This window comes from Pseudopipra pipra, chromosome 3 (assembly GCF_036250125.1).
Source record: "Pseudopipra pipra isolate bDixPip1 chromosome 3, bDixPip1.hap1, whole genome shotgun sequence".
In the NCBI taxonomy this organism is placed as follows: Eukaryota; Metazoa; Chordata; class Aves; order Passeriformes; family Pipridae; genus Pseudopipra; species Pseudopipra pipra.
This window is the reverse complement of record NC_087551.1, coordinates 85,631,449-85,656,311: the sequence shown is the minus strand read 5'-3', so window position 1 is coordinate 85,656,311 and position 24,863 is coordinate 85,631,449. Positions and strand designations below refer to the sequence as shown.

General features: G+C 39.6%; 1 protein-coding gene across 3 annotated transcripts in view; it reads left to right on the top strand.

Moving 5' to 3' along the window:
• KCNQ5 (potassium voltage-gated channel subfamily Q member 5) overlaps nt 1–24,863 on the top strand; it is a 279,116-nt gene that overhangs the window by 242,080 nt on the left and 12,173 nt on the right. Inside the window, exons 9-12 of one of the 3 annotated variants that reach the window (XM_064650133.1) lie at nt 674–700; nt 4,445–4,501; nt 9,853–10,073; nt 22,003–22,111. In XM_064650133.1, coding sequence (XP_064506203.1) covers nt 674–700; nt 4,445–4,501; nt 9,853–10,073; nt 22,003–22,111 — 414 coding nt within the window. The remainder of the gene's footprint in view (nt 1–673; nt 701–4,444; nt 4,502–9,852; nt 10,074–22,002; nt 22,112–24,863) is intronic. The other 2 variants (XM_064650134.1, XM_064650135.1) reach the window with 2 other exon arrangements.

The window sequence follows — 24,863 nt, the reverse complement described above, 5'->3', positions numbered from 1 at the left end:
AGCTCAGCCAAAAGGAAGTTTGGCTGGGTATCTAAAGCTGATCTTTGAATTTCAAAGAGTTGACAAGAACAGAGCCGTAAGTAATCTATTACCATAACTGTAATTCCAAAATGCTCTAAACTAAAAGGAGCTTTTAGATTAAAAGTTACGTGGAACATTGATTTTCTTACATATACAAACAGGTTGAAGGCAACATTGGTATAAATGGATAGATATAAAATTACATAAATAATGAAGCTGTATCCTATATAAAATATTCTAAAATATGACTGCCCCTCAAAACTGTTGGTTTAAATAAGGATATTGCCATGCTATCATAAAATTAAACCTTTTTATTTACCAAAAATAACTTCATCTAAAAAGAATCTACAGCTTTCTGTTATATATGTGTTAGCAATGCATTTTGCCTAAGTGCTTTGCCAACTCAGTCTGCAGTGGTATGTACTAAGCATGTTATGCATGTGTTAAAACAACTGAAAAGTTTCTTTTCCAGAAGCATTGTAGTTATGAGTCTTGCTTGAATGCTTTTGTGGTTGCAATGTTATGTGTGTGTTGTACACCAATTAACATACCCATTTACATTTATCATATATCTAACATTATCTGTAACTAAGTAATGTGATTACTATCTGCATAACAATTACGTTTTTCCCTCCCACTCCCTGACCTGAAGAAAAGAACAAGGGGAATCTTCTAGCAGGTTTGTAGTTCCTTTGTTTCTTTTATCTGTGAAATTGCTGTTTCCTAATGGCTTTTAGATGTCTTGAGTTCTGTACAGTAGGTTCAGTGAACTGTAACTGTTGATAGATAACAATCACAAGCTGGAGTTTTTTTAACTCATATTTATAGACTAATGCTGCTGAAATTTGCTTCTTTATCTCAGTTTTTGTGTGGAAAGAGTAGGCATTTTTTTACATTTCTAGTCCCATGTTTTAACTTTGAGGGGCTCAGGTCGAACAGTGGCAGAGCAGCCAGTAGAGCAGCCTCCCCAGATCCAGTGCCTGGGCAAGGGCACCGCCCCAGCTTCTGCCATAAAATCATTGCTCACGGTTTCCAGAAATCACAGTGGAAATTACAGGCATACAGTTTCATTTGGCTTTGTGAACAAGCCCACCAGCCCTCCATTGCAGGGGAAGGACCCTCCAACAGGGCTGTTTGGATGTCACCGTGGCAAGGGTCTGTGCTGCCCTGCATGAGTATCCTCAGCACTTCCTCAGTACTGTGACTCCAGGTTTCCTAACTTTTCTGTCATCCCCTCCTAACGAGTGTTTTGGGACACAGCAGATGGGGGGAAAGCAGGACTGCAGTGGCTCACCTGCTCCCAGCTGCATGGTTTGCACTCACATGGCGCAGTTCAGGTAGAGGAGGCAGCCTGGTATCTCTCCTAAAGCAAGCACCACTGCTGATGGCTGGGAGGGCAGGTGGATTTGCACCCAGCCTAGATGCCAGCTTAAGACCAGCTGCCTACAGCAGGCAAAGGCAAGCCTTGGCAGGGCTATCCTCACCAGGTAAATAAAGCCCTGAAAATGCACATCCTAAGGCAGCTGGAGAGAATGCTGGTCTTTGCTGTACTGGTAGCCCAAACCCTTGGGAACAGGAAAGGACTCAATAGTTAGAAGAGAAATTACTCTATCTTGGAAACTCGCTAGGGATGGGAATCAGCAGGTATTTGGCAGCTGGCACTGCAGTATCAGCATGCTCAGAGAATAGCAGAGTGTACCTACCAGCAGAAAACACTGAAAAGCCAAGGAAAAAAGTGTTGGTGATACATCAACCCCCAAAATACATGCACCCCATAGTTGCACTGTGGTTCGCAAACCCTTCTGGGTTATTCAGTCAGAGATGAAAGCCTTCACATCAATTACCCATGTCCCATTCCACTTTTCAAGGTTGCTTCTCTGGCACTTCATCCTCTTCCTTACAGTGCATGCATCTGCTTTTAGTGTCCTAGTAACTCAAGGGGACTAGATTTGCTGTGTCAGTTCTGTGGCTTTTCATATACATAACCTCCATAGGCTTGCTAGCAACATATTGATCTCTTCAAATTATTACAGCTGGATCCAAACCTTTTGCACTCACTAGCTGTATTTCCCACTCTTTCAACAGCAACATTTAAAGCTGACATTTTGAAAGGTGAGACTGAAGTTGACAGCAAATGAGTATCTTCCCCTAAAACTGTGACTTTTTCAGAGTGGCAAGGCTATTCCCAGTTGTACCTATGAGCACTTAAAGAGAGAAATTTACCTACAATAGCTGGAAGCTAGATCCAAAAAAAACCCCCAAACATCGAGCTGTCAAAACCATAATTCATGCTCCATATTAGTGATAACTGTTGTGGCTTTAAGAGAAGTCAGTGATTTAGCCAGATTTTTTCACTTTATTTTCACTGAATGGAAGATCACAGAAGCACAGAATATGCTAAGTTGGAGGGGACCCACAAGGATCATTGAGTCAAACTCATGGCCCTGCACAGGACCATCCACAAGAGTCACACCATGTGCCTGAGAATATCACCCAAACATTTCTTGAACTCTGTTAGACCTAGTTCTGTGACCACTTCCTGAGGAGCCTATTCCAGTGCCCAACCACCCTCTGGGTGAAGAATCTTTTTCTAATATCTAACCCAAACTTCCCCTGACACAACTTCAGGCCATTCCCTTGGGTCCTGTCACTGCTCACCAGAGAAGAGATCAGTGTCTGCCCCTCCTCTTCCCCTCATGAGGAAGTTGTAACTGCAATGAGGTCTCCCCTCAGTCTCCTCCAGGTTGAACAGACCAAGTGACCTCAGCCACTCCTCATATGGTTTCCCCTCAAGGCCCTTCACCATCTTCGTTGCCCTCTTTTGGACACCCTCTCTTATATTGTGGTGCCCAAAACTGCACACAATATTCAAGGTGAGGCCACCTCAGTGCAGAGCAGAGCGGGACAATCCCCTCCCTTGACTGGCTGGTGATGCTTTGCCTGATGCCCCCCAGGACACGGTTGGCCCTCCTGGCTGCCAGGGCACTGCTGACTCAGATTCAACTTGCCATTGACCAGGACCCCCAGGTCCCTTTCTGTGGCACTGCTTTCCAGCATCTCATTCCCAGTCTATATGTACATCCACGGTTGCCCCATCCTGGGTGCAGAATTTGGCACTTCCCAAGGTGTTTGTCCCTTCAGAAACTCCTAATATGTGCACTGCTGCAAATTAGTGTATGTGTAAAAATGAACTAGTTAACTCCTGAGATCCTGGTCTACAGTAAAAACCCTACAGACTACTCTGTGCCTTTAAAAAAGTTGCTTTTTGTCGGTGGCTGTGTATCACTCTTATGCTTACATATTACTATATTTTTGTATCACTGAAAATACATGTGGTGTATGTGGTCTTTTGTGGCAAAAATGTAAATGCAAACTGCTGCAAAGTGCTTTGAGATAAATGTCCTCAACTATTTAACTTGTTTCTTACTGCAATGCTAATGCATGGGGTACTGTGTGAACTAAGTAAGCTGCTTGTTTCACTCTTTAAATGAAGATGTGTTTGCACAAGTAGTGCGTTGAATTTCTTTCTCTGTAGTTCACTGTATTAACAGTGGAGAAAAACTTTTATTGCTTTAGATAAAAGTTATTTTCTTTCCTACCAGATTGACTTATATTTACAGAAATTAATTCTTGCATTTTTTCATGTATAGACCTACAGTCTTTTATTAGGTAACCAATTGTTGCTGTGCATTTGAGTTGACAGCTTATGAGGCTGTAGCTTCACATTGATTTTAATAAAAATATGTATGTTGTATTTCCCAAAATATTACACACAAATATTCTAAATAATCATTCATCAAAGTATTGGTAGACAACCTCTCTAGTGTATCCACACTGTAAATGAGATATTTCTATAATCAGTTCTAGAGTTCTGCAAGTTATTTCAAAAGCCTATATATTAAATTCTCAATATCTTCAAATCCATACACTGAACACAAATAATATTTATTTCTGTTCAGTTATACAACACAGATGAAATTGTTCCTGTGCAGGAAACTAGATAAAGACTGATCAATCTTTTGACATCCTCAGAACATGAGCAGCCTTAGGCTGTGTGTAGGACATGCACTGAATGTCTGCAAAGGATGAATGTCACCCATTCAGTGTTGTAACCCGTGAGCCTGAATATTAATTTCCTATTCAGAGAGATCTCTCTGGTGCAATAAGGAGAAGTTTTGCCAATATAGGAGCTTGAGTGGAAAATTCATCCCTGTTCTGTGGGAAACAAATGATACTCTGGAATTCTCTCCACTTCCTATACCATATCTGTTTCTAAAAGTAGATTTAATGTAAACACTCTGCATGCACCATATAAAAAGAAAACTGCCAGTGATGCATAATCTAACTTGAGGTGGAAAGCCTAACCCCTTACCTAGCACTGGAATGCTTTGTAACACGGTCCTCTATCTCCCCTCACTCCTAGTAAGCTTTGTAGTAATAAACAGAAGCTCTTCAGGATGTACACGCCTCGGAAACATAGGTATTCAGCATCCTGCCTATTCATATGATGTTTGAGAATGCCAACTAACATCAGGTGCATGATTCATTTATTTCCCCTCCTTAGCATTTTAAATTCCTTACTTCTCCAAACAATGTTTCTTAATTTATTTATTTTTAAGTGCTTGTAAATCCCTTGTTGCTTGTTGCCTGCAATGCCATTAACACAATGGCAATGATACGAGTTCTTTGAAACTCATCCAGTGGGACAATTGCAGTGCACAGCACGCCGTGGTTTGACTAATCCCTGTTCCTCTTCTCTGCCTGAGACTTCAACTTCTGGAATGCATTACGCTGCAGAGATCTAAAAGTGGCGTTGAATATTTGGATAAAGACATTTCCCCAAGTCCAAGAGGATTTTTATAACCATGGCAATTGAGTTCTCCATCAAATAATTAGTGGGGAATATTAAGCTATAACATGCTAGGCAATTATAAGAGTCAAAATGTGGAATTGTTGTTGAGAAGAATCCCCTTGGACACAGCCTGTGGAAGTTGTGCCTTCTACCTTCTAGAAGGTAGAAGAATGCATGTGAAATCAAACATTTACTTCAGCTGAATTCTGTAGCAATTGTGTCTCTTACCAAAAATGGTAATTGCTACATGAATGGATCTTATGGGAAGAAACCCATGACTTATATCTCAAGCTGACTGCATTTTTTTCTTATTTTTTAAACATAATGTAAAAGACAAGAGAAGTACAAACAGATTATAAAAAATGAAGATAAAAAATAATTTCTCTTCTTCCAAAAACTGTTCTGAAAAAGGAAAAAATGCATAAAACTCCATAACATTTTTTTTTCTGTTTGACAATTAAACTATAAGATATTATGACCCAAAATTCTTGTTATTACTCATTGAAAGTATGAGATATAACATCACATTTCTTGAGTTCATGGTCCTAGCATGAGACTGGTGGTGAAGTCTTGAACATTTGAACTTCAGGTCTCACTGTACTATCTGTTGCATTTGCATTTGTTCAACTTAGCCTAATTTCAGTAAAGTTTGGTAAGAAGCAACACCTGTATTTATTGGATGCTGAAAATTTTCCTGTACATCTGCTTGCTGTTATTTTACATAGGTGATAACTTCTGGCAGTTTTAGCTTCTGTCTCAGGACCCAAGGCATTCTCCCTCACCCTCAGGCTCTCCATTCATTTCAATTTCTTCCTATTTCCGCTTCCACCAGCCAGCTCGGTATGAAAAGCTGAAAAATAAGTTGTAAATTGTGTCTAGTAGCAAGCGTTAGTGCTGCAGGTCTGAGGCTGAAGGAGAACAGAAGTCAAACTTGACCAGAAATGCAGGAAGATGGTCAGGTAAATGGGAGAGTGGGACTGGGAAAGAAAGAGATGCTCAGTTAACAAAAAAAAGTACAGTAAGATGGTCCGTGGAAGACAGAGCAAGCAAAGGTTTGTAGGCATTTGTTAGTTAAAAGAAAATCTTACACAATCTAGTCATTTGGACCAGCAGAGGTGTTCGTTCCCCCTGCAGTGAAGCTACAGTGACCTCTAGTGTCCTTAAACACCTATTCCTTCATAAATCAAAGGTGGGAAGGCAGAATTTAAAAAAGAAGAAATAAGAACTAGAAAGTCATTTGCTATCCCTGGGAAGTGAATGGCTTGGACATGCAACAGGAGAAATGAGTAGTAAAACCCTGCAACTGACCTTCCAGAAGGCAAACGAATAGAGAAAAATAGTTTGCTTTCTTTTCCACAGCTGCCAGTTGTAATTGATCTCCACTAAAAGATGCTTCAAAGCTCCAGTGTTATCAATATGAATGCATTCCACTACTTGCAACCTGCAAGAATAGAGGATTGATATGTCCACAGAGATTACAATTGCCAGGGAAGACTGGAGGCAGCTGTGGATCTCTAGATCCTTGTCATTTATGTTTGATTTGGGAACTTGTGTAACTTCATTTTCCTGATTCTTTCTCTTGGTTTTTGCCTTTTGGACAAACATTCAACTTGAAGTTTGGGACAACTTACGGCGATATGTGAATTTCCAATGCCCATTAACAGGTTTTACATTAATTCAAGGGATTTTCTTTGGATACCATGTAACAAGAGAGGAGAAAAGGTGAGAGACAAAAAATATAATAGGCTAGGTCCTGAATAAAAAGAGGTGAAGGATTTTTAGCTTGCACTGGACAGCATTAAATCATAATAAAGGGCCCTAAAGTCTTCAGTGGCTACCAATTCAAATACAGAATGTCCAGAGATGCTTGAAAAGGCATAAGATTATCTCCACTCTATATCTCTAATGCCATCTTTACCACTGTTGCATCCAGAGCCAGGAACTAGGCTATAGCCCATAAGGAAAGGGACTTTCACTCCAGGGAAAAGCCTGGTCAGGATCCCTCCAAAATGCTCTGATACAGTTGCTCCTTTATGATCTGTTATTTATCATATATAGAAGAACCCCATGGCAGTGTGGACCCAAGGACAGTAGCTTTCTTCTCCCAAGCACGAATCCCCACCGCTACTGATCATACAATTTGTGCCTGTACTGAGTAGGACCCAGTGACTTCAGGAACATTTCCCACCAGCCTTCAAATAGGAACAGGGATCCAAGAAGCAAAGAACTGCTATAACCAGTCTCTTTGGAGATGCATCTCAAGATGCAAAACAGAGTTTCCAAACCATGCTTCCTTCAGGGGCTGTGTTTCTCTTCAGGATGCAGCGTCCTCCACATGGACCCTTGGCATGCCAGTACATTGCCATTGCTACAAAGCAGATTTCATTTTATTTATATGTATGAGCTCTGCATTTTAAATTAATATTTTCATTCTCAGTGTTACACTTCTGAAAAATGTCTATAGCACAGATGAAGTGTCTACTGTTCCTTTCAATTGCCTCATTGCTTTGATTTGGAGAACTAAAGATACGCAGGCTAAGTAGCCATTGTGTACCATTCAGCTTTTCATAAATAAAATAACCATGTCTACCAATCATTTAAAGGCAGACTGCTTTCACTAGTACAAATTAATTGACAGAACAGCACATGGGCTTTTTTAAATTTTGTTTTTAAATTTTCATTTTTATTTTGAGGTTACTGGAATTATAAAACATATGGTCTACACTGATAGTTTTTATGGCCATGTTAGCAATTTTCATTTCTATTAGTGAAATAGGAAAGGAACTGTCCAGAAACTTTTTAAGTCTAAGATTTGTCAAAAAAAAGTATAATTTGATTTCATGCTTCAATAACAAGTACAATTTGAGCCATTAAAAAAAAAAAAGCACAGGGGAACACGTGTAGGAATAATTTCTGTAATAAGAAGTCCATTTTTATTCTCTTGCAAACGTTGTATAATATGACAATGCAATAATGTGGTTAATAAATATCTTACAGCTTATATTTTCATTGTTGTACAATGCAAAAGATTCCTGAGCTGAAATGTAATTCAGTCTTGAAATGTAATTTGTATTGAAAATTAAATTTTAGAACTCACTTTTCTTTCAAATAGTAGGTTCTGTGGGTCTTTTGTATTGCATATGCCACAGCACACAGTATTGCAGACCTGGGTAGCAATTTGAAATGGAAATAGATAATATTTCCAGCACCATGATGTGTTTATCTCAACAATTGCTTACTTGGGGCAGGGAAGTAGAGGATTAGATTCAGAAATTATAGTAAAGGTATTCTTTTAAGTAATTCAACATGCCATATAGAAACACTTTTATCTAATAATCTTGTTATTAACGTGCTCATTTTTTATCATTCTTGAAAATTATCTCATAATAAGTTTTCAGCATGTGTTTTGCCTGTGACAAACTGCATTCTTTCTGCTCTCAGTGATGTTTGTATTCAAATTGAAATGCTAAGTTCTGCTATGCATGGACAAAGATATTTGTTTATCTCAACATTTCACAGCCACAGAAGCCTATAACTACTTTTCATTTCATATAATTACATATTAACCCTGTATTTTCAGAGTGCAGTAGGTTGAACATCTAAGAACCACATAATCCATGTTAGCATTAGTAAATTAGCTGCAGAATTCATTTCCATTGAAAACATCTTATGGGCATGCTGAAGTTAAATGCAAAGGCTTTTAGAATACTAGGAAGTGTCTCAACTTCAAGAACAACTATAATTTGCAGGTAGACAGTCTTTGCTCTAGTATTTTAAAAGCCCCTGCAAAGCCTACGCAGAGCAGTAGGACTGCAAGACCCAGTAACATCATACCATGAACAGCTCCTGCATTGGCACCATCATCTCTCCCCTTGCAAGAACAGGACCACTGGTCAAGATGACCATTCCCTTGCTCAGCCAACTGAACTTAACCTTGCAGATAAAACAAGGTTTCCAGACCTTGGTATCAGACGCCCTTTCTGCTTCCCCTTTGTGTCTTCTGCTGCAGGAAGGGGCAAACAAAGGCAAAAATGTCAAATAATGAAAAAGCATAGGCAAATAGTTCATCAGCTCTGTTTGAACACAAACAAAGGTAATTTAAGCACTAGGAAATAGAAAATCTACATATCCCACATTTAGCTGGCTGGAGAGGAGGGTTATAAGCACAGCAGGAGAAAAGAACAGCTAACGATTGGCCAACCATAAGACCACAGGGTCACCATTGATCCAGGAGACACAGTCATGAGCTTGGCTGGGCTCTTGTACCTGTCCTAAAGCACCTGTCCAATACCACCTGCATGTAGACAGCTCCCAGCTTAATTTCCAGCAATTATTTTAGGAAGTACACAGCATGTCATTACATTTCCATTAATAGGTCATCACGATGTTTCTTGGATATTTGTTTTTGTCTTGTCCAAGTAAGTGCTGTAACAAGGAATTTTGGATATGAGAGAACACTAATCATGCATATGAAATGTTGGAAGTGCCAAATCCTGAACAAGCATAAATACACTAACAGTATTTTTGCCTGCTTAAAAAAAACCAAGACAATACTACATGGCATGTGGTAAAAATAGAATACATTTCAGTTTTCTTTATCTGAAGACGTGGCCAGAAATGCACTGAGCATAAGATGGACACAAAACTATTTAAAATTCAAGGAATAGGAAAAAAAAAAAAAAACACGTAGAGATTAATATATAATAATTGGGTGAAATTTGTATTTGTTAATTTTAGTTTCCTTTACAAGATTATTCTGTACTGTCTGATAGACTGCCAATGATAATGCTACTATCAAAAAACAATTACATCAAATTAGTTTCATTCACAAATGAAATATATTCAATGAAAATAAAAGTGTGTAAGAAACAGATTCATACCAGTGAGAATTTTTAGAAATTATTTTCAATTATCATACAATGGAAAAAAGAAACAGAGTGAAGGAACTATGAAATAAAATATACTTTTTTCTCTCACAGTCAAAAGCTAAGTTTTAAGGAGCGGGTCCGGATGGCCAGCCCACGAGGTCAAAGTATAAAAAACAGGCAATCTTCAGTCGGAGATCGCCGCTCACCAAGTGCTGACATTGCCACCGAGGGCAGCCCAACCAAAGTCCAGAAGAGCTGGAGCTTCAATGACCGAACCCGCTTCAGGCCCTCGCTGCGACTGAAGAGCTCACAGCCCAAACCCGTGGTTGATGGTAGGAGTCTTTCACACCTCATTTGCCATTGCATGCTTCTCCCAGCCTGCTCACACTCTTGCACGCTTGCACTATGATTGTGAGATGTTTTAGGAAAGCAGAAAGAATTATTTGGAGGCAGAGACACAAGCCATCTAGAGCATGCCAATGTGATTTTTTAACAAGAAATTTTGTGTCACTGGTGCATAAGGACCAATTGGTGGAGATAGTAATCACTTTGAAAAGTTGCAGGTGGGCTAAATGTATCCAAGGGATTTGAATGCAGCAGCTCCTCCGTCATGGCCCTCTCTACCACTGCTGGGCTCAGCTGCTGCCCAAACCTGCTGCCTCTCACCAGTGATCCACGCAGCATGGCCAGTACTGCGCTGTCTGTACCTTTGCCAGCCAAGAGCACAGCTTGTGCAGAACTGGTTGCCTCAGGCAGAGGAGCCCTGGTACCTCCATTGGAGATGCAATCACCTGCCACCAAGAGATGTACTACTAGATGCTTTAATTTTGATCTGGTTTGATAAAGCAGGTGGCTTTAGCAAACAAAACCAGCATTACTGTGAATCCACATGTGAAGAAGTGGATCTTTGTGAAAATGGCTCTTTGTGAAAATGCCTTGATGAACCCACAGCGGGGAGCCTAGCCTTTCTCTCAAGCTGCTCTCCATTCTCTAGCTAAAATGCCATCTGTCATTACATTAGCCAGTATTCAGGCAAGGATCTTCATCTGCCAAAACTTGCCAAAACAAAGACAGTGACTGCCCTAACCAAGGAGCACTGAAGCGGATAAGAGCAGCCCCCTGACAGGCAGGAGCTGAGAGCACCAGGTGAATCTGACACCTGTATGGGACGGGTCCAGCAGTGAAAGGTGCAGTCACACAGCTCTAGGGGTACCACTGCCCCCAGTGGATTTGGTTTGGATTTCTCCATTCACATTTTTCCCAATATATGAATGTTTTGTTCTTTCTTGTGGTACCCCCAGCATAAAAAATAAGGGAGACAAACTGGTTGGCTACCACAGAAGGCAGTGACTCTGGCTGTGTGGGAAAGGTACAATACAGGCAATTTGAACTAAGTAAAGAAGTAACTTCAAACTCTGCAATGGCAATCATGGATGTTATATTCAACGACTGTGGTAAAACAGTTGTGTGATTTTGATGTCTGCTTCCTTTTTAAGAGCACATATTATCAAAGACATGTAGGTTGTAAAATACCCACTGAACTGCAATGCCCCATCCCTCAGATGAGGACTTCCTACGCAACACAACTCTTCAGGAAAAACCTGGGTAAATAAACATTTCCTGGAGGGCAAACAAGACAAACCAGCACTGTTTGCTGAGGTCACCATTCCAGGCTAGCCCTCCCCCATGGAGACCTCTCAGATGCATAAATTCCAAATTTGCCTGTGGTTCAGTGAGCAACTGGGGTGAACCAGCTACCAGGCTGCTAACCAGGTTGCTCACCACTCCTCTCTCCATCCTGGGGCACAGGTCCTGGCTCATGTCCCACAGCAGCTGCAGCACAGGGGCTATGTGACACCGGCCCAGATTGCATGCTGATATGAAGCTCAGACAAGGCCATGTGCTCCACAATGGGAAGTGAGAAATGTTCTAGGTAGCAGAGTGGTTGAAGGTACCCTGTCTAAATTTAGGCTTCCTACATAATCATTTATATAGCATAAATATCTCCTTAGAACCGCACCAGAAGTAATTTCATAGGTTAACCCCATGTAACTCACACTGTGCCTAGAAGTGACCTAAGAGTAATTTGTTGAGCACTGTCCCAGGGTATCAGTGGCTCACTTCTGCCCCAGCCCTGCAGTCTACACCTCACTCAAGCACCTGTTTCATTTTTCATTAGCCCATTTGTCATAGAAGCATTTCCTCAGCATGTCCCCTATTTTGTCCTGTACATATTGTCGTCAATAGCAATGATTTGCACGAGAAAATTGCGCTCTCTCTGATTGTCTCTCTCTCCCGGAAAAGGTGGCATAAACAGCACCTTGGGTATATCTGTAGATAAAAGACAGTAACAACAACAGAGCACTCATTGCTGTCCGTAAACCCTTAAAGATCTTCCTGCTCCTCAGGGTGAGCACAGCCTGTTTCCTGATCAGCAATTTCCAGCTACCAGTCCACCCTTATGAACTGGGGCCAACAGATACACCAATTTCTCATCTGTGGCAGAAGGAACAGCTTCCATTGTCTCCAGTTTTTAGGCAAATGCCAAGTTTCCATTCTGGGACCTCATCCAACTATTTCTAGGACCAGTATGATCAGAGAGATGTCCAGTGTGCTCACTGCTGAGAGGCAGCTCCCTGCTGCCTTACCCAGACCTTTGCAGCAAAAGCCAGCACTACCAATCTAGATTTTTTTTGGTTTTTTTTTTTTTTGTATGTTACCAATTTCATAGTTCAATATGCCTTCTGTATTTGACAGCTCAATGAGAAAGATCTCGAGATGATGTATTTAGTTTAGAACATCTTACATTTTTCACAGGATGAAAAAAAATATTTGCAGTATATTATTCTTATCTCTAGCTTGCCAGATCCTCCAGTTTTCTCCTTGAGGTATTCTCCAGCCAAATGACTAATTATTTTGGTGGGACAGTCCTCAAGACACCCCTTTCTGGGTGAAATTTTGGACACAAAACAATACCCTTGAACAGCTGGTCCTTCTGCTGATTCCTACATCTCTGTAGTGTGTTTGGGGTAGAAGAAATTACATTTACAATGGACTTTTTGGGCAGTGACAACATAGTACTGGGTACCCAGTTCAGTGTCAAAACTTTATATCAGTGATCTAATGAAAAAACAATAGTCTTACTATTAACTTCTTCCAAAAGAGAAGGCAGAGGAGGTACATGTATTTGCTTCATTTTTCTTTCACTGTATGGGATTTGGGATTGTAAATGCCCTTCCATTAGCACAGGCAGAAGAGGAACAATCTCTCTGTCAAAGTGAGGTGCACTGAATTCTGTGTGCAAATAAAGAAAAGAAGCAAATGTATAAGAGGATTCAGAAAGGAAGGGAAATTGTTAGCATACAAGGATGATTTAAGGCAGATAGTCAGCTGATAGCGACTTTGCAGGGCTGACTAAGTACTGGTAAGGACATGGCTGGAATCTGGGCCAAAACATTCAGAAAGAGACTGATGGAGAAACTAAACATTAGCAGTTAGAAACTGGCCTGTAAAGGGAAGTTCCTAGTCCAGGCAGGAGCTCATGGGGGTAGCTAAAAGGCAAACCTGGTTGAAAATGTAGTAGCCTTCCTCTTAGGCTACTCAGTAACACTCTAACACTCCCCCACTATATATTAAAATCACAGAAGGAGAATTTCTTGGGCAGCAAGTAAAACACTTAAACTGGCCACAGCTATCTCCCAAAAGGATTTTGGCAAGACACCCTTAGAACAGTATGACTAAAACTGTTGCACAAATGGCTTTATTTATGGGTAGTAACAGTCCTTTGAAACTGCCTATAAACCATTTATTGCTATTGACAAAGTGGGTATGACAGTACCAGCAATTATTTCTGCTACATTTGTGCATTTGCAAATGGAATCCAAACCTGAGAGAGCTTTGATGGCTAGAGAGGTCTTTGTTGGCATGGCTGCAGATGCTTTCTAGGGTATTTAACAGCAGCCCAGGGGAGTGAAATTGAAAATCAAAACTTATATAATCTGATTTTAAATACGTGTGCAGTCTCTGGTGACATGTGGTTCACAACTGCCAGAACTCTTGTTGAAGAGGGGACTCTGCACAAATTAGTGAAGGTGCCAGGATGCTGTATTTCTAATCCCTGTTATCAATCTGAAAGGGAATCATCAGGAACAAGCAGATCAGAGGAAAATTTTCACCAACCAAGAATGGTAAATAGTGAAGCTTTACATCATGCACACCTAAAAGGATACATGAATTGTATAGGGGTATGGAAGAGCCTTCATCAAAGGGATGCTACATCACAAAGGCAAAAGTGCTGCCTGACCTCGGAGCCACATGCAGCTACCCCTGTACCTGTACCTGTATGCAAAGTGAGCCAGGATCCACCTCTGGCCCCAAGACCACCTCATGCAGTATGGCTTGTGTCTCTGCTTAACAAAACCAGGGAAACTGCATCCAAACTGCCCACAGGGCAGAATATGAGAATACCCACTGGGAGGTGCCAACCCCATGACAGAGTCTGCACCAGTGATTAAATAGTACAGGTGGTCTCATGCCATTGCTTAAGGCACTGTGACCGGGCCTCATTACATGTTGTATAGATCCATCCACAGAGACTCATCTCACAAAATCTCTTCTTTGCAGACAATGGTGTTCCTGCCCTGGGTTGTTTTTTCTCTGCTTGCCTTGTTTTCTGGGGAACAGAACCTTTTCTGCTTAAATCATGTACCACCACAGCAGAATTAATGAACAAATATTATGTTGTGGATGCAGTTTTCCATGAGGGACAAAAATACTATATTATATTTGTGTTCTACCATCCCATGCTTCTAAGCCTCTGCATGAGTTATTGTGCCTTTACTGTAACCTAGAGACATTGTGTGGCTTTTTGAATAAAACATCAAAAGTGATCAGCACTGGAGATATTACAAACATATTTCATTTGATTAATTAAAAAAAACTCTCTAAGGGAATATTTGATTTCTTGCACCATCCTTGAACATTTTATGTTCAGATGACCTCTAGCCTTTCATCCCCTGCAGAGTACTTGCACAAAATCCTCAGGGTACAGTATATTATAAGAGCCATGGAAAGAATGCAATTGTGCATTTCAGCCCCCGTGTCCTCAGTTACTACCATGTAATCTATGTATTGCAAAAATGACAAGTTTTCCTTTCAGTAGCATAAACATCTTGACTTTGGATAAGGTTCGTTTGATGCAGCAAAAGTCCTTAGTTTGATTGCTTCTACGTCTCAGCTTAAATTTGCTGATTCAAAATAAAGCATCATGACGTCAAAATAAAGCTTGAATGAAATTTTATTAGCAATATATAAATTTGTGCTAGACAGTAGATTTATTTTCTTGTGATAGCTTAACTGGATGATAAAGCTGTCATTTATTATCATTGTCAGTGTAATTAACTAGGAAGATCTGGCATTCTGATCTAAGCTCCAAGTCATTTCTTCATTTTGTGTAAATAAGTACAGGCCATTGGTTTTAAGGCATTATGTTAGCTTATTCCAGTCAAAGTCCTGGCCATATGAGTCCATAATTTAGTCACTTCCTTTATGATAGCTCCTGAGGAATTTACTGTGCACCATTACTCACTGGACTGAATGCTTACTCAGTGGTCACAGTTGGATTAAGCTCATCTCCGTGAAGGACAGCAGCAGACCACCTCACCAGAAGTATGATTTGCATGGGTTTTGGATAACCTCATATACAGTGAAGACTATACAAATGAGATAAGAAGTAATTTTGAGAGGACAGTCGTACAACTTCCCAACCACCATGTAACCCACTTGGACCAAATCTGAGACATTTGAGCAGTGTTTCATTTTTATGAAACGTTACTGGGGAAATCCTTCATGGCTTTTTAAAATACAAGACTCTCCTGTAGATACCTGAATCTAAAGCTGCCATCCTCTTCTCTACCTTTGCCCCCATCTATGACCTCTCTCAATCACAGGACCTGGAAATCATCCAGGGTGCAGGACCTCTGAGGACCTTTCAGAAAATCAGACATATATCAGCTGATGTGTACTACAAGGTCTCGCAGGGACACAGTTAATTAGGTGTGACAATTAGCTCATTAGTCCACAGTTCCAGATATTATCATATGTATCTGCAATTTATTTTACAGTTTTAACTTCTTGTATGTGGTGTATATAAAATAACAGAGATGTATATGTAAAAATATACTAAAATCATACATTTAGTGGCACCTAACCTTTTTCTTTCCCAGTCTTCTCACATGGCCATCTAAACTTGCTGTCTAATTTGCCACTATTTATAATAAGATCAGCCTTTTTAACTGCACAATTATTGTGCCTATAATGAATTGTTTTTGGAAAGTCTCCTGGTCCCGCATATCATCATTCAAAATTAAAAGGATTCCTTTTTAATTAAGTAGTGGGAGCTGTTCCATGAAATATTGCCAGTGCAGAAATTTCTGAGAAGCTAAATAATAACTAAAGATTACTGAGAGTTATTAGAAGGGAATGCTAGAATTTTAGATATTTGAACTTGCCTGCATTATATGATAACGTATATAAATTAGGTTTCTGACCTCAAAAAATTGCACTTACAAAGAAAGGAGACTATACAATTACACCCAGAATACATGAAAAACCTCCCACCAATCCTATCTTCCATTTTGACAAAATCGGAGGATTTTTCAGAAATGCTTTAACATATAAAATGTTGTTAGGGAAATTCTTTATGATATTCTACATCATATAGCATTGCAGTTACCAAATTCAAGTTCTGATGCCCCCTTGCCATCCCCATCTGGAATGCTTTGTCTGTTTCAGGAGAAGACAAGGAATGGGCTATGCATACAGCACTACTGCACTCCCCATCTGTACTGCCTGCACAGTAGAGGCTCAGGTCAAGCAGAAGGGAAAGGGAACTCCTACAAGCTTGTGCAGAAATGCTTCTCCTTACAGGAGGCACCAGTTTCCTTCCTTTCCCAAGAAATCCTTTCCAGCATGGAAATGGCAACTATTTCATAAAAGATCCCTGTAAACAGTGTTTTCAAATTTTGTCATCCTTATTCCCTCTTTCTTAATTTTTCCACTTGGACACTGTTGTATACTACTAGGGATTTGGGTGTCATTTTCTAAACAAATATTAAGCATCTAATGTGAAGAGCACATCACGAAAGTACTTGTCCTGCCTCCTTCCTTCTTTCATGATTAGAAGAAAGCCTTTCCTTTTGTGTAGTTTATGGATTTTTTTTTTTTCCAGAGATCAAGGAAATAAATACCCAATTCACTCCCTTGGGCCCCCTTTTTCTGGTCTCTGCTCTGGAAAGCACGTAAACATGGGCTGCTGCCTTTCCTGCTTTGGGGGAGCTTTGGGCATTCTTATTAAATATGTGATTAAGTTCCATCACAACTAGTGTGGCTTTTTGCAGTTGATTTTTTCTATGGAACTTAGCAAGCAATCACAGTAAAACAAATTAAGCGAACTATGTACTGAAAGAGAGTCATCTTATTGATGTTTTAAAGCAAAGGCAAATTGAAAAGAAAATCAGTTCTAGGGGTAGTGAAGGGATTTTAAATTCATGGTTCGACAAACAGGAAAATAATGAGAGCTTGTGAAGAGGTGAGAAGTTTCATGAAACATATTTGAACAAAGGCACTAGGCTGAGACACGTTTCATTTTGATAAAGGGAAATTGCATGAATTATATGAACATAAACTATGAAGATGTTTGTACTTAGAATAATTTTTGAGGGGAAAAAAAGAGATTTTGTGAAACATTTGATGCCTTATAGCAATTGTGGTAATACTAAAAAATATGTACAGCATATCTCCATATTTTAGAGAACATAGGCTAAATCCTTAACTCACCACAGTATATGCTCAGTGTGAAGAAAAGTACTTCAAAGGCAGGATAAAATTGAGTGAAATACACCTACCTTGTAAACATCCTAGGCATTATGTAGAGTAGCAGAGCAGAGGCTCTATTTGCTTGCAAAGGGGGCTGAAAGAATAACAAGAGTATTAAGCTGCCAGCATTGCTTCTTGAGCAAGGGGGGTCATCTGAGCTTAGTAGCCATGTAAGAGTAAGGCAGTTTGGAGTCTAAAGCAGATGCCTGGGCACCCCTGCTGCAGCAGACCTATGCATCAACACCTCCCATGGGGACAATCTGTTCTCAAAAAGCATTGAATTTATGCCTAACTTTAGTTGCCCAGAAGTTAGATGCACTGAACTATCCACTTGTTTTCTTTCTGACTACTCATGCAGAAAATAAGTGTCAAGATGAGTGTGTCACATTGGGGTGCCTTGCACTGCTGCCCTGGGCAGCCAGAGAAGCTCTGCACTTGAATGAGGCTTGCTGAACAGGGTGGAGAACAGGCTGTGGAGCTGCATTATGAATTGCTTGGACATCAGTTCCCAAGTCAAACTCTGGATTTTGCATGATAGATAAAGCCTATTGCTGGATCTAACTCAGAACCTGTGAAAATTAGACCACCATCCATTTTTCACCTTGAGTCACGTGTTACAATAAAAATCAGACTTTTTTTCCAAATCTGTGTTTTTTAACCAAGTCAACACAACACTGTGTTGTAACATGAATAAATGGGAGTCATATGCAAGCTACCAACTTCAGGCACCTATTTAGGTTTTGCCATATCTAGAAGGCGGGTTCTCAGCCTCAGCAGAATTATTTAAATCACCATGCGAAGAGCTCTAACTACATCCTATTCAATCAGAGTAAGATCCAAGTGCTTCTGAAGGCTTCGAAAAAGCAAGTAAAAAGGTTTGTGTTGGAATCACCATACTGGTCACTATGTGAGAAGTACTTCCATAGAACTATCCATGGTGTCAGCACACACACTTACCAATGCTGGATTGTTGTTGCTAGCATATGGCTGTTCCCAGAAAACAAAGAGTACAAAATCTTTTTGATTCCGTTAGACAGGTAGATAATTACTTGAATGTTACTGACAGTGAAAGCAAGGAGCTATGAGAGTGATCAGAGCAGTGTCACAGTTTTGCCAATGCCAAAGCATTTTATTAAACACCAGAAAACACTTCTAAGAAAGGACACACAATGTTTACAGAGGTAATAATCCAAGCCTTGTGCATAACTTGTGCACACAGCCATATGAAATGCAGCTACAAACTTCTAAATTTTCTGTTGGTGACATAATATTTCAGAACAGTGTAATTTTTTTGCCTGTTCATTTGGGGTGATCATTAATGACTAGAGTTTGCACAAAGAATGAATAAACACTGTGACAAACAGGGAAATATCAAGACAATTTTACTGCCTTGTGCATACCTCTTCTATGTCTTGATAATTGCTACTTTGCTGTGTGATTAAATCAAAGACTGGTCTTCAGGAAGAAAGAGGAAGAAATTAAAAAGCAGCAAAGATCAGACTGTAGCCCAAGGTAAATAATGTCAAAGATTGTAAGACAATGGTGGATGCCTCATCAGTTGTGAAATAAACACTTTGTTTAGGATCAAAACACATACTGAATTGTAAATGTGCTGGTATTAGAAAGGTGGAATTGTTTCTGGATTGTCAAATGGACTGACAGGCCTTCTTACAGAGACTTGCAGGGGTTTGTCTAACTGTGTGTTGAGACGCTTTGGCCATCATTGAGACGATATTCATAAGCTGCCCAAACAACAGACCTGAAAGCCCAGCTTAGCTAGTGGTAGAGGTTCCTCGAGAAAAAGAGGGACCAAGGCTAACCCTCGGAAGGCCTGGAAGAGCAGCCATGCTCACACAGAGCAGCTGCTGCCCAAAGTTCCTTGTGGAACCCACATGGACCATCACAGCCACCCCAGTGGAGAGCAGGAGACACAGACAAGGGGCATGGGGAAGGATGAAGAAGTAGACGTGTGCAGGGCTAGACATGAGCTGGTACTGGGGCGCCTACCTGCCCTGTTAGTGCTTGGGGAGGGCTTTCCCTGGGAACAGACAGCAGCTTGGAGGCTGTAGCTTAGCCCCATCTGGGAACTGGCAGGGATTTGAACAGCTGGAGCTGCTAAAGCAGACAAACTGACCCCAACTCAACCCTGACCTCAAGGATGAACTCGAGAGGGACAGAAGGGATACAAGTACATCTCACCTCGTAACTATGTGGTACACAACATGAGCTTCCACTGGAAAAATTCATCAGAATGTGAACTTTGATTTCAGTGGTGTTTTAAGCTGGAATTTTTTCTCCAAATTGCTACTATGCATTTCCCAAACTTTTTCCCAGGTCTACTCAGTGTTCTAAAGAAACATGACTGTTTCCCATACAAATCAAACAAGGTTTATAGGTTTTTACAAGCTTTATTGACGCGTGGTATTGAGTGTCTGCCATAATTAGGGAAATTCATATCAGTGGAATATTAGAAAGAAAAAAGGTGATTTATTAGGAGTAGCATCTCTTCTTAAAGCTGGCTTAAATTTATAAGAATTTTCCAGCATCTGTCTAAAAATTTTGCTGACTTTTGTATTCCCAAGGGAGCAATAATTGCACCACACTGTTCTCAAAACAGTTCTGCAAAGATATACCATGTTAAGGAAGCCCTTTTATTAATGACACTGTACTTGGCAGTGAGACAACCATTCAGAAACATGTTTATTTTAAACTTTCAAGTTGGAATCTCCTGTTTCACTGGGTTTACATGGTTATAGCTCTTGTGTTCTTAGCAGAATTTTTCCTAACTTATACTGGCATAACAGAATAGATTCAAACCTTAGAGAGGCACTGGAAACACCAGTAGCATAAAAAGCTCTGTTTTTAATATGGTACTTATAAATGAGGTGGGAGATTTCCACACTGGGAGAGGTAACTGGAGAGGCTGATCAGATGTGACACCTGGAAAGTTAGTGTTGTGGAATACTTAGCACGTTCTGAGGGGGGAGCTTAGGTAGTGTATATACCTATCAAACTAATTGCATAGTTTATTTTAGCTAGTCACATTTCTGGGTAGGGATCCATGTGTTATTGAGGCAGGATAGGCGGAGAGATGTATATTTTATCAATAAGATAAGCCAGTAGGAAAGATCATGAAAGAGTGCACAGAAAAAGCACTCCTGACATCATTGTAGGCATGACTTATAGTAATAGCATGGAAGGAGAGATTTCAAAGTTTTGTATGAAGATATTCTACTTTTACTATAACACTTTTACAATTTAAAAATTAATTTTTTGTGGTCACATTTGATTTTTTCATGTTGACTTAAACATATTATCTATGTGGCTATAAGCCATCCTTCTTTATTAAACTGATCTTCCAAAGATAGAATCACCTGTTCTTCAAAGCTACAGATGTTCCTTTATAAAAGTACCAGTTCCCAAGAGTAATGAACTACTCAGAGTCATTTTAAAAAAAAAATTAGTATGCCTGAACATTAAATCTGTGAAGAAAACAATGCAGCAATACCAGTTCCTGAAAATGCTGTACAATGCTGTTCATGCCAAGATAGCATTCCTATTAGATTTAGAAGGTACCATGAAATTTTCAGGCACTTCTGGCTGACAAATAATATTTTTCATCTTTAATTTGCAGTTTCCCTGTAAAAGGAACTTGGAAAAATGTCCTCTAATCATTTGTGTCTGACTGTGCTTTAAGTCTGCTAATAGAAGCCCCTGAAATGGTTTACTTGAAGTGTTTCTGAATGACTAAATGTATATGATGTATGGGCATCTGTGACCCTGCCCTTCTTGCTCCATTTGCATTCCAGCACATTTTAAGTTTGTAAGCCTCTTGGTCATGCATCAGTACCTGTTTTATTTGCGTATTCAGGTACAGTGGGCAGGTAAAAAGGTGCTTTGTTTATTTTCACCTGTAATAAAATGTTGGATCATTCCACCACCTCCTTATTAAATGAAATGGATCTTCTCCTTTGTCCTCAATGTCAACTTGATCCACAGTGGTAACACAGCAATGATAAAACTTCAGGGTCTTCTGATTCTGCCATTACATCTGTTAGCTCACCATCTTTTTCTTGTACGACAGAGAATGTGATGAAAAACCATGGGACATCAGGAATAGACATTCTGGTACTCAAATATTATTTATTTAAAAAATAACAGGGAATTCTTCCTTCTAATTTTTACACTATTTACACTGGGACTACCCAGGCGTTTATGACACAAGCAGACACACACAGGTGCATTATACAGTTTGCAAACTGATGAAGCTCTGTCATACTTGATTTGTAGTCTTTATTTTTCCAGAACCACTGTGCAAGCTGTTCGAAAACACTAAGGAAGAGATTTTTAAATGCATCTTGTTCAGTCTGCTCTTGCATTTTGCAGCTGACACAAGTCTTGGAACAGATGATGTTTATGATGACAAAGGGTGCCAGTGTGACGTGTCAGTAGAAGATCTCACCCCTGCTCTTAAAACTGTCATCAGAGCAATCAGGTGAGTAAAAAATACTGAGTTAATAAATATTTGAGATTCCTTTGGTTATGATACTAATAAACTGCATATCAGTTCCTAAAATGATTGTTAGTTAAACTTATTACGTAGCTAATGCTAATATACTATGCTTCCTTTTTATCAGTATTTTAGTTAAATTAAAATATTTTATAGGTTCTGTTATCAGCTTTTCAATATTTAAAACTGTTATATGATTTTACACAGAAAAGAAAGAGAGTAATGGATATAATTTCCATTATATTTCCTGTAATCCAAATACAGTTTGATGTAATTTTACTGAATGTGTATCACCCTGCCTGGAAAAGTTATTTCCTTTAAAAGTGTAGGGCTGTATTTCATTTCCATATTCCTGAAACTGTCATAAGACTTCTATTGCAAATTTCTTCTGGTAAGAGCAGAATAATTACATTCATTCAGTTGTGCAAAGCCTTGCCTACCACTATCTACTGAACTAAATATAACCCAAATAATTTAAAACTGATAGTCTCCTTATTTTCCAAGAAAGCAGCAAACTTATAAAATGACCTGTATTGAAAGTTTAAATTTAGCATTCACACTCTTGAGAATGCCAAGGCTCTACACGTTCCAGAATATTTTGAAGTGCAAATTCTGACAGGTAAAATCACCACCATAAAGTGTACAACAACAAGCAAGGAGAGTTCAAGCAGGTTATTCCTCGGCTGCATCACAGCTACATCAGTGTCCAGCACCCTTCTTGCAGACAGGCAGGCAGACAGGCAGCAGCCAAAAGGAATTTCCGCAAAAACCTTCAAAAAGATTATGTTTTCCTGCAGGGCAACTCTTGCCTGAGTCTTCTCAGCACCATAGCAAAAAAACCCTCAAGGTTTTTATCAGTTCATTTCATACAGTGATAGCCTATGGGTTACTTGTATTTCCTTCCCCTTTTTCTGCTGATTAAAATGAAGACAGACACTGAGTAAGGCTGTTTCTAAAACTTTTCTACTAGCACAGAGAGCTTGACAGATAAATTGCAGACATCTTTTCCAACCATTTTTCCAACCTTCCTGGAAATGACCTCACAGAACGTGTCAGATACCAGGCCCGTGCCCACAGCCACTGCAACTGGCAACTCAAATGTCACTGATGAGAACTGTCTCTTGCCAGAAATGTTTCAGCAGGTGACAGAAATCCTTCTACACAGTGGACACCCACCTACAAGGCAAGCCTATTCCCTCAAATGGAAAATGCTCAAATTAGGAACAATCAGCACAGTCCGTTGACTTTAGTGCCAAAGATTCTTGTCTGCGATGCTGCATTTTAAACAGACTGGTTGACTCTTGGCTCTTGCACCTTGATAATTGTACAGGCAAGCAATATCACTGATCATCTCATTCTTAATATGATCCAAATTCCTTGAAGCTTGTTTTCTAAGGTGCCACTGAATTGTTCAATGCATCATCTGCATTTTTGCTTGGTTCTCTTGGTCATTATCAGTTCAAATGGAAAGTAACCAAACATGAAGTACATGGCTGGCAAATTTTCTCCACAGTGCCATTCACAGAATTGTTCTAATAAGAAGAGCAAAGATGCAAGAATTTGATTGTTTCATTCATGCACCACTTAACTAATGAGAATTAATTTTTTAGATTATCTCCCACTGTTCTCTGCATGGTTGGCTTACCAGAAAAGCAACTAATTTCAACTCTGAGACTGAGAATAAGAATCTCCACTTGATATCAATTAGCCATGATTCTCTCCCACCTCCTTCCAAATGTTAGCATTTCACTAGATTACAAGCGGCACATACATCTTGCTTCATAAACACACCTTTTTTTGACATGTGTAAAGCAGTAACATGCCATGATCTTCAGACTTCTGTTAAGTGCTACACTTTAATCTCTCAAAATTAAGAGACTGATAATTCAGTTCATCAGGTATCTGATACACCTCTTTCTGATTATTCAGAGTATCTGTTACCTGGGATCTATGCAACATCTGAAGAAGGATCTGAGACTCTGTATAGTAACTGTAGAATTTCAAGATGATAACATCTGCCTATATGGAAACTTTGTGCCTCATTTTGAAGTTTGTTTTTAGAAACGGCTTTAAATTGCAAAGCCAATGGGGGAGGGTGAAGGCTGTTTTTCCCTTTATGCTGGCGTACAGAAGCAGGTGAAGACAAGAAGGCACTTGCATAGCTTCATGAAACACTTTAAAAAGACCCCAAATATAAACACAGACAATTGAATCCATTCTTGATACATCAACTTGAAAAATTGTAATAAAGGAAAATAATTATTTTTCACTGCTTAGAGATGGGTATAAATTGTTTTACAATTACACAAATGGCCCTTCTGTTTTGGGGAGGAAATTAAATTAGCCAAATTAATTCATGCCTGTGGGTTTACAGAGGTAGGTCCTCTCTCAGTTTTGGAATCAAATGATTTGAGCTTGGGTTTTTTTCTGTGAAAGGAGCCTAAAATATACTGCTTACTCTCAGGTTGGACAGCCTCAAAATAGCAAAAGACAAAAACTGGTTTATTTATAGTCTTTAATTTTAATAATTTCAAAGCGTACTGCTTCAGTTTTGACCCTGTTTACTTATATTTTCTCCAGGACTACTTTATTGTTCAAAACAACTTCTTGATTTTAAATAAACAAATGCCCAAACTTTCATTTTGAAATGGTCAAAACAGACGACAGAGAAAATAATCCTTTCCTGACAAAGTTATTACCATTTTGGCCCTTTCCAAAAAAGATAGGACTCTTAACC